Below are 10,089 nucleotides of genomic sequence, written 5' to 3'. Positions count from 1 at the left end.
CTCATTTGGTGGGCACTGTCTTGTAATTGTCACGAGTGCCTTGGGGGCACGACCTTGAAGATGAGGAGATTGTCACGAATGCTTGGAGGCAAAATTTGAAGAGGAAAAAGGATATGGTTGTTATGAAGGGTAGCAGGAAGGAAGGATGAAGGTAACAACTTTAATTGAATGGAGGGATGAGGGTAATGGTTGTAATTTCCTTTTGGAATAAAACGGGGAGTTTGGGTCTTTAGTGATACGGTGCATATTGCAATGAAAGAATGTAGTGTCGATTTGTTTGATGAGTTGTGAGTTTTGGCTTTTAGTTAAATGGTGAGTATTGTCCTTAGGAATCATAAGATGCGTTTTACGTTTTAGTCTTTGTTGTTTTGATCATCTTCATGCTTTGCGTGTATAAAAATAGTGCATGGCCTGTTTAGTAGTGTTTTTGATGGTAAGTCCATTACAAACTACTTAAGCTACAACTTTGAGGAGCCAAGCTTTGATTAGACAATTTATTTATTTTTCCTTGCAAATCTTGAGATGTAAATACATGATAAAAGGAATCCTTGTTAGAATGAAAGAAAAAAAAAATACTTGAGAAGTGCTTGGTTTATAAAGATATTAAGCTTATAAACTGATGTTTAATATAAAGTTATATTTATTGTGAAATAAATTTGATAAATTACTTCAATTTATAAGATCTTTTTTATAGATCTATAACTATTTGGATTTGTCAAAATGCTGAAACAAATACTATTTTTCTAAAATAAATTATGAATTGAACAATTTTTTTTTTCTTTTTAAGAGATATGCTCTCACTCATTCTAGATTGTCATTTCCAATTATGCCAATTGTTGTCACACAGTTTAACTGGTTTTTTCTTCTTCTTCTTCTACTTCTTTTAGAATGATAAAATTTAGGTATTGTTTGGATAGTGAAAATATTTTATCTCATTTAATTTCATCATTACAATTTTTTCAAATTCTAACACAAAATATGATAAACAATTCAACTTTTTCAAATCTTAAAACAATAATAATTTTAAAAAAATAATATTCTAACAATATTTTATTCAACTTTCAATTTTCATATAAAACTATCTCGTCTCATCTCATTATCCAAACCAAACCTAGAGTTATTCTATTTTCAAGCCGGTATATAGAGTACATCATCCACATCACTTAAATGGTAAGATTTTATTTGTAAGATTTATTTTTTTAAATTTATCTGTCAAATTAAATTATATCATGTAAGTATTATTTTAATAAGTACACTCTATACACCGATTTGAGAATAATTTTTTAAAAAAATTCAAGATGAAAAGTACCTTATAAAGTTATAATATAAAAAGGAAAAGTCTACTATGCTGCCCAAATGATACCGCTCGATTTGACCGCTCAGTATTTTTTTTACCGAATAATGAAGAAAGTAATTTTAAATATATTGATGTATTTTTTTATTTTTAAAAATATTTAAATAAATTATAAAAATATGAATAGAAAAAAAAATTAATTTTATAACTAGCGGTCAAACTGAGCGATGCTACTCGGGCGGCCGAGCACCGCTCATATAAAAAATGCTATTCTCTTCGGGCACAAGCCCAGAACTAAAACGCGGTGGGCTAGCTTCCGTGGGGCCGTGGCCCGTAACGAACTAAAACGACATGGTTAGCAGTTCTACTTCTCTTATCAGAAACAGTAGGGGATATATACGTAATTACAAATTACGAACATCCACAAGCACAGAGTTTCCATTTCGCTCTGTGCCTCTGTGACCTCCGTTTTGGCTGCGATTTTTTAATCGGACAAGATAAAGCAGAAGGAGAAGAAGAGGGGATTTTTTAGCACAGAGAGAGAGAGAGAGAGAGAGAGAGAGAGGCAGATACTGAGTTGAAAGATGAAGACGACGAAGGGAGGCAAGGCGATGAACCCTACGGACGCGTTCCGTAAGGAGCTCCGCAAGAGGGAGCTTAAACGGGTAATTCCCATCTCTTAAACTACCCCGTTTTCGTGTCTGAACCCGTCATTACGTGTTCTGTTTTATTGGTTTTTTTGCACTGTTTCGTGAAATTTTGTAATCGATTTTCGCCATTTGTGCGGCGTTGCGCCGATTGCTTTTGCCCTAAAATAAGTTTGATTTGCGTTTAATTTCCGATAAAACTGGGGAAGTGATATAGAATTATGTTTTAACAAAAAAAATTCCATGCCTTTTTTGTTCGCTTTGTTGCTCAAAAACGATACAATCTGGATAGAATGAAGCCTCGATAGCATTATTCGACTTATAAAGTTTGTTAGTGTTTTTAGCTACTTTATTTTGGACGGGTTGGGTGGGTTCAGTGAGTGAAATATCTGTGATTCAAAACCTCCCTCGTTCTTTTTTCTTTCTCTTGGACTTTTGGGGGGTTCTGTTACTTTTGATCAAAAGTTGTAGCCTTATCAGATATATTAATCTTTCATGAACACTGGATTGGCCACTCGAATTTAATACGGTGCCCTAAGTAAAGGGCATGATCCCCTATCATAGAAAACACTGCGGGGGTAAAGAAATTATATCGACCAAACTCGCTAAGATACTCCATGTTTATCTATCCAATGTCCACAAATAGATCATGGACCATCGTGAAATTTTGCTAGAGAGTGTTTTGTCAGCCTGTTTTGCTTTGCATTCCTGGGATTTAAATGGAGGAGAAGAAGTAGATTTAGGCCTCATTTGGTTACACAGATGAGATGAAGAATTTGTGAATAGTTGTGAAATAGTTTGAGTTAAGATTTTTATGAGGTTTTGGGAAAGGAGAGGGAAAAAGTTGAATAAAAAAATTATAAAGTTAAAAGAGAGTTAGAATATAATTTTTTAATATAATTTTTTTTGGGATTTGAAAAAATTAAATTGTTTTTTGTGTTTTGTTTGGAAAAGTTGTAATGATTAGATAAAAAAGTTAAAAATTTGAAAATTTGAAATTGAAAAATATTTGTGTTTGAATGGTGTTTGGATATTGAGATGAGATGAGATGGTTTTAAAGGTTTGTGAAACCAAACGAGGCCTTAGAAGAACAAACAAAACAACAAGAAGAGGGACATTTTGAGCTTAGAAAAATGAGATGGCGATTGGAGGTAGGGTGATGACCCTTAAGAATGAGTTTCTTAAGGAATGCTGTGAGATGGAACTGATTAATCACTTCTAAATAGCGCTTTTTTTATTGGCACCGGATGTCCAAGAACAGCGTCCCAACTAATCCTGGGGGTGCATAGGTCCTTGGCAAGGAGTTTTCAGCAAGTGCATCTCGGGTAATTCAAGGTTAAAACCCCCCATCTCAGCAATTGGAGGCATGACCCCTAGAGATTGTTTGCACCCAGTGGGATTTGAACCTTAGACCTGGAAGGAGCATACTTCCAAGCCTAAGGCCTTTACCACTTGAGCCAACCCATAGGGGTTAATCACTTCTAAATAACTACACCATTGTCGTGTCTGAATTCTTTGTTCCGTGCTCAATTTATTGGGCCCCTTACATATATTAACTAGTTCTCCTGTGTATTTGGGCTATGCCTCATTTTCCTATGAATAAAATTTCTTGATTACCTATAAAAAAAAATTAGTTCTGAATGGTGTGGCATTAAGTTAAGAGTAATGATAGGTACAAGCCCCAAATAGACAAGTTTCATACAAGTCCTTTGTAAAAAAGTAGGTCCCTCTAATAAAAAATAGTTTTTTTCACACTTTTTTATGGTGGACTCCACTTTTTTACAAGGGTTTGCATAAGGCTTGTCTATCTGGGGCTTGTACAAATCATTTCTCTTAAGTTAATAGCAACTTCAAGTTGAGGTTCATTTGTAATCACTCTTTAGCTTATGAGAAATAGTCATAGGAATAAACTTTTTTGAATATGTCGGTGTTTAGATGTACTCATTATTTTAATTTTTATAAGTGCGTCAAAGCACGTAAGTATGCTTTTGAAATGGTCAGTCTCTACTTAGTGGGTACTAGATAAGGCTGTTTTGCTTTCTACATCTGTTTAGTTCACTAAGATCTTAGTTACATATGTGTTCATCTAACTTCATAAATGTAATGTTGTGATCATCATATGTGTGGTTTTCTAAAACGTATGCACATTGTGTTATGTTTTTATTTTTGATGTCATGCTATTTGATTAACAGAACAAGAAAGAAAGGAAAAAGGTGAGAGAGGTGGGGCTTTTGAAGAAAGATCCTGAAACTCTTAGGGAGCAAATTGAGAAGTTGGAAATGATGAGTAAGTCATGTGCTGTTTGATAATCCCCCATTTGATAACAGTGACATTGGTTGTCATCCATTTCAAAAAATGTCATTTTTAAATTATAAGATGATTATCACAAAACAATCAGAATTTCTTGCATGAGAACATAATGCATAATACAGAATAGATTATGTCAATTGCTTTGTCTCATCATACACAAAAAGGCTGCTAATATGCAACTCCATGTGTTACTAATCGGTGCAGAGGCTGATGGTGCTTTGGACAAAGCAAGAAAACACAAGAAGAGGCAACTAGAGGACACGTATAACCTTGTTTTAAAAAAGAGGAAGGTATAGTCACACATGAGATTTTTTTACAAATTCCTTGCAACTCTTCTCTCTTGCATCAGTGGAAATGTCAACATGTGTTGGTTCTCATCAATTATGCTTTACCTATACTTTTATCTTGGGAATAATTTACTTAGCACTTATAAAAAATAAAAAATAAAAAAAATAAAATTACTTAGTTTCCATATTTCTAAGGTACCCCTAAAAACTTGCCAATCATAATGTTCATATCCATTTCATTGCATATTTGAAAAAGTAACAGGGTGGCTTTTTTTCCGATGAAATATAGTTCTGAGTTGGTCACAAATACAGGGTGGCATGTAATTGGTAAATGAAGAGTAGTCATGGCAGCATTCTTAGGAAGTCTTTAGTCATAACAGCATCCATTGATCATTATCTAATCACTGTTCATTCTATGTACTATTTACCAAGTCATGAAATAGTAATATTGATGTGATTAAAATCGATGAGCACAATTCAGGGGAGAAAACTGAAGGTCACCAAGGGTTAGTATGTTAGGGGTATTTTAGGAATCCTCAGCATAGTTAGAACAGGGCAGTAAAGTGTGTCTTCCGTCAATAGTTTTATTTCTTTGTAACGGGCTATGCTTAGGTGTCTTTGGACAAGTACAAGGGTTTGATAATTAAAGGTTTCTATCTTGAGTCCCATAGCCCATGGTTTCAAGCCTTATTGGCTAGTTGCTGGAAATCACCAAAAGAAAAAATGCTGAGAGAATTCCAGACCTGCAAACAAGATATGCAACTTTTTGACCATAGATTTGACATCTTTCTTCTTTTTGCCCTTCATCAGTTTGAATTTATGTAATGCTTCTAGGTTACATCAAATTCTGATTTATTCAGTCTAATTGACTGAACTCTTGTAAAGGTTAAGCAATTGTATTTTTCTGTAAACTGAAAAAAGTTGTTGAACATACACTTCCTTTCCGCCTCTCTCTAAAAGGCTGAAATATTTTCATCCATTTTTTTATATTCTCTGCATAGCTGGTGATAATTTGATTCTCTCACTTTTTTTTGAGTAATTACTGTAAGGCAAAACCCCCTTCATCTAAGTAGTAATTGAGAGGATTTATCTATTTTTTTTTAAAGGAAAATGATCTAATCTTTATCAATTGGCACTTTACAAAAGCAATGATCTTTTTGTTGTTGCATGTCAAACTAGTTTGACTTGATATTTTTCTGCAACTTATCAGCATTGATCGGCTGTACATGATGATCACATACGTCCTCTTTGACAGGAATATGAAGAGAAAATGCGGGAGAAGGGTGAGGCCCCTGTTATGTTCAGGTGAAGAAGCATATCACTTCCTAATTTACTTCTGTGCATGTGGTTGGATTTTAGATTTAATGTCTGTTTGTTTTAATTTACAAACTAAGCTTATCTTCTGCTCAGCCATTTGGGACCTCCTCGAAGACGGACAACTGCAGAAGAAGAAGAGAAAGTCAAGCATCCAAAGCCTGAAGTGAGATCTGTCTTGTGAAGATCATTCCAGTTCTTTTCTGCTTGCTCTTGAACCCACACTCACCTAATTTGTGGCTGCAGGACTCTGTTTACTATCATCCCACGCTGAATCCTACTGGTGCCCCACCACCAGGAAAGCCTCCCATGTATAAATCATCAATAGGCCAGTCCCTTTTCTCTGCATTCCTTCATTCTTCATTAAATGTTAATTAGATATTTTCAGTTTATTCTCTCTTTCTCTCTCTCTCTCTGATTATGCTTTTGAATTTGAACTGTAGGGCCTAGAATTCCCTTGTCTTCTGCTTCATCCAGTGCTTCTGCGTCATCATCAAAGACAGAGTTAGAAGATGCTGAGTTAGCTGCACCTCCTCAACCTCCACCTCCACCACCTCCCCCCTTGCCAGATACTGAAAGCATCGACTCTGGGGATGGCTCTGTTAAACCTCCATCTTTGCCTCTACCTCCTCCACCTCCAATGCCCCCAACGCCTGCCCCACCAAACTTGGTTATGCCATTACCTGCACCACCTTTGCCGCCGCCGCCACCTCCTGGCCCCCCACCAAAAGAGCAAGTTGCTAATCACCCTACACCTCCTCCACCTCCTCCACTCCAATTGTCTGCTCTGCCACCTCCACCTGGTACCAGTGGAGGTGAAAAGGAGACAAACCAACCCGCACTGTTAGACGGCCTGAAGTCCAAGGAGCAAGCTCAGGTAAGCTTGTCTACATACTTTCTGGGATTCAGTCTACAATGAAATGGACAGGATTAATATCTTCTTGGTTTTCATGCCCAAAAAAAGTATATGCTTGGCTGGAAATCTAACTCCATGACTTAATCGTAGTTATTCCAAGTTGTACTTGATAGTGATAATATCTCCTTTGTAGGTGCCTGCCGTGCTTCCTCCTCCCCCGCCTGGGCTGCCACTGAAATCAAGTAACCAGTCAGAAGGTGCACCATCTAATGCTGATACCAATAATTTTTCAGCAACTCAGGATCTCTCAAGAATGGTTCCACCCCCACCCCCTCCACGCCACCAACCTCCACCTGGACCCACCCTGCTCCCAACTTTACAGCCTGATGTATTACCCCCAGGAATATCACGGCATCCCCCACTGCTACCTCCTCCAGATATGCGGCCTCCATTATCTGGTCCTGGACTTCCCGGTTTAGCAGGTCCCCCTGGAGTTATGCATCAGCTAATGCCAAGGCCTCCATATGGTCCTCCCCCCGGGCCTCCCCCGATGATGAGACCACCACTTCCACCTGGTCCTCCGCCTACCTTCCTAGAAGATGAGCATGCTTCTAATATACCATCTGCTCCACAGAAACCTTCATATATCAAATCTGCTGCATCTACTGTTGTTAAGAGGCCACTAGCTCAGCACACTCCAGAACTTACAGCTATGGTTAGTTGGTTCTCTTTTGTTAGTTATATGTCCAAATTTTCCAAGTTCTTGTAGTAATGTGTTTGCATCCTACTGCCAAAAAAAAGTAATACATTTGCATCCTCTCTGTCCATCTATTCAGCTTGCTGAGAGGCCACGAGCCCAACTAATTTGGGGCAATTAAAAATTGATAAAAGACAATAAAAAATTGCACATATGGAGGAGTTTCAATAATTCCTGGCTATTCCATCTCCGTATCACACATCCGGGAGAATAAACATGTTGCGTCTATGAATTTGTGAGCATTTATAGACCTATAAGATGTTTTAATCTGAATGTGTATCCGTAATGAACCACAATTGTTAAATTACACCATTAAACTTGTAGCATAATAGATAAAGGACACTGTTGAGGCATTATTAGAAATAGAATACTTATCAAAAAAAGATAAAGAACACTGTTTTACATGTATGAAGAGGCACAATATCTGAATATCAGTGGGTTGGGAAGTTTGTCACTGCAATTTTCAATATAAGAGCATTGGCATATGTTGAAGTGTTCTAAAAAGCATAGCAAGGTGAGTGAGTATGTATAAACTGGTTCTGAAGCCATATAGTTTTTTAGTAAATTTATTTGCAAGCCTGTTGAAACACACTGCTGATGTAAAAACCCCTTCCACATCAGCTTACATAAGAATGATTGGTAATTTAAATTTTTTTCATGAATATAATGGGTCCTACACTTAAGGAGAGGTTTGGATTCAAAACCCACCTCAACTCATCTCATCTCATTTTTACAACTTTTTCAAATCCCAAAACAACTTTTCCAAATTCCCACACCAAATATAATAAATAATTTAACTTTTATTCTACTATTCACAAACCATCTCAACCCATTTCAACTCATCTCTGAATCCAAACCTCTTCTAAGTAGTCACACTAGGCTTTATAAATAGCATACTCATTGGGTTGTCAAAATTTGTGATTTCTACTTATCAAAAAAAAAAATTGTGATTTTTACTGGACTACCTAATCTAGTAATAGTATAAAATGGCATCTGTGTGGGGAGCTGACATGGGTAAAAAAGATTCCTTATTCAAGTTCTACTCCAGTTTGTCTGGCTTGATATTTGAACTACGATTATTTGAACTTTCATTGTGATATACCCTCCGGGCCTCCATGACTCGAGCTTATTTTGGATCTGAGCTCAGGTTCCTGCATCTGTTAGAGTGAGGAGAGAGTCTGCTGTCCCGAAAGGAAAGCCAAAATCATCACTCACAAGTGCTGCAATGGTCAGTGGGCCAACTGGTCCTACTGTCGTGAAGCCAGAACCAGCAAACTCATCATCAGCACCAAAGAAACAGAGCATTGATGACTCATATGTGGCCTTTTTGGAGGACATGAAAGCGCTTGGTGCACTTGATGGTTGAGACTATTGTAGCTGCTGAGAAGGTGCAAGGAATATAGAGGAGGCACACATGTAATCAAAAGAAACCAAGTGTACATGTTACGTATTTGATCTGGGGAATTGCAGCTTTATTCATTGTTGCCAGTAGCCTCTGTTTGCTTTGGTGCTGTTTCATTGGTGAACCTCTCTTGTACCTGTGGTAATTAATTTCTCCGACTGCTTTGTTTTAAAAATCTTAGTTCTGAGAAAAATGTGTAACTAGAGCTGATATCCATGAGAGAATGATAGATTGTATAAGCAAATTCGAGGCTGTACTACAATTGAATTAGGAGATAATGACACTCATGCTTTTGATAATACTCAAGACACTTTTTTTTCCCTTTCCCTCTCCTGATTGTCCATAGATGCTGAAGATGCAAACTTATGATTTTCTGTCTCTGTGGATGAGAAAAAATAGGAAATGGTTCTTATTTTAATATGTTCCATATTCTGACGTCTCCAACTAAGCATTCTTGTCTGGTCAAGAAGACTTGAAAGATGTGGCTGACATTCAACTGTTTCTGATAATTAGGGATTGTTGAATCCAAAATTTTGGAGACAAGGGGTGTTTCTTTCTCTCATTTAAGTGTGGCATGAAACATGCAGATGTGCAATGTGATCCTCCAAAGCTTGGTGTAATTGCAGAGTTTACTGTTTATGATTCTTCATTGAAACCTTCCTCGGTAGGCATCCATGCCTCTTTATACAATCTCATTAGAATAATGCTAGTCCTACATTTTTTTTTAAGTGGTTTTTTAATGATGTTGTGATTTTTTTTTAAAAAACAATATTTAAAAGTGTTAAAAAAATACATGTAAAAAAAAAAAAAAAGCTTAAAAACAAATATACTAAAATAATTAACGGTGGCTCCCAGTGTGAATTATGTGCTCTTGACATTATAAAAAAAATGAAAAAATTCCTACGACTTTTGAGTTATCGACTGCTGCAGGTTTGATAGTTGCTGCCTGTCTCCATGACATTAAAGGCAACGCCAACATTGGTGGTAAAATGCACTTAAAAGTCAATGAAAAAGAAATTGTTGCTGGAACTCATAAATAAGTCAATCTGCCTTCACGGGGGGAAAGGCTGTAAACTTCAAGTGGAGACCAGCACAGATGATCGTTGAAAAGTCAATTTTGGAGGACAGATGCAACCGATGAAATTGGAGGGTAATATATATCAGAAACAAATAATACTGTCTCACTCAGTTGCAATAGTGTGGAGCCCTTGAGATCTTTTTA

The 10,089-nt window shown here is 36.7% G+C and overlaps 1 protein-coding gene across 1 annotated transcript; it reads left to right on the top strand.

Moving 5' to 3' along the window:
- The first annotated feature begins 1,705 nt into the window (after positions 1–1,705).
- LOC108999214 (protein EARLY FLOWERING 5) lies at positions 1,706–9,189 on the top strand. The gene is made up of 9 exons (XM_018976037.2): positions 1,706–1,959; positions 4,134–4,227; positions 4,456–4,541; positions 5,794–5,843; positions 5,949–6,018; positions 6,099–6,180; positions 6,296–6,729; positions 6,902–7,423; positions 8,613–9,189. The coding sequence occupies exons 1-9, from the start codon at positions 1,879–1,881 to the stop codon at positions 8,829–8,831; spliced, it is 1,638 nt and encodes a 545-aa protein (XP_018831582.1). The 5' UTR covers positions 1,706–1,878; the 3' UTR covers positions 8,832–9,189.
- Positions 9,190–10,089: the final 900 nt, after the last annotated feature.

Source organism: Juglans regia, chromosome 2, assembly GCF_001411555.2.
Source record: "Juglans regia cultivar Chandler chromosome 2, Walnut 2.0, whole genome shotgun sequence".
Taxonomy (NCBI): Eukaryota; Viridiplantae; Streptophyta; class Magnoliopsida; order Fagales; family Juglandaceae; genus Juglans; species Juglans regia.
This window is presented reverse-complemented; position numbering and strand designations above follow the sequence as displayed.

What these genes read in the sequence shown, in the direction of transcription:
- LOC108999214 (XM_018976037.2), top strand. Translation starts at nt 1,879, where the DNA reads ATGAAGACGACGAAGGGAGGCAAGGCGATGAACCCTACGGACGCGTTC. An exon ending in GCAAGAGGGAGCTTAAACGG is followed by an intron (nt 1,960 to 4,133) that starts GTAATTCCCATC and finishes TTTGATTAACAG; the next exon opens with AACAAGAAAGAAAGGAAAAA. An exon ending in CTCCAGAACTTACAGCTATG is followed by an intron (nt 7,424 to 8,612) that starts GTTAGTTGGTTC and finishes ATCTGAGCTCAG; the next exon opens with GTTCCTGCATCTGTTAGAGT.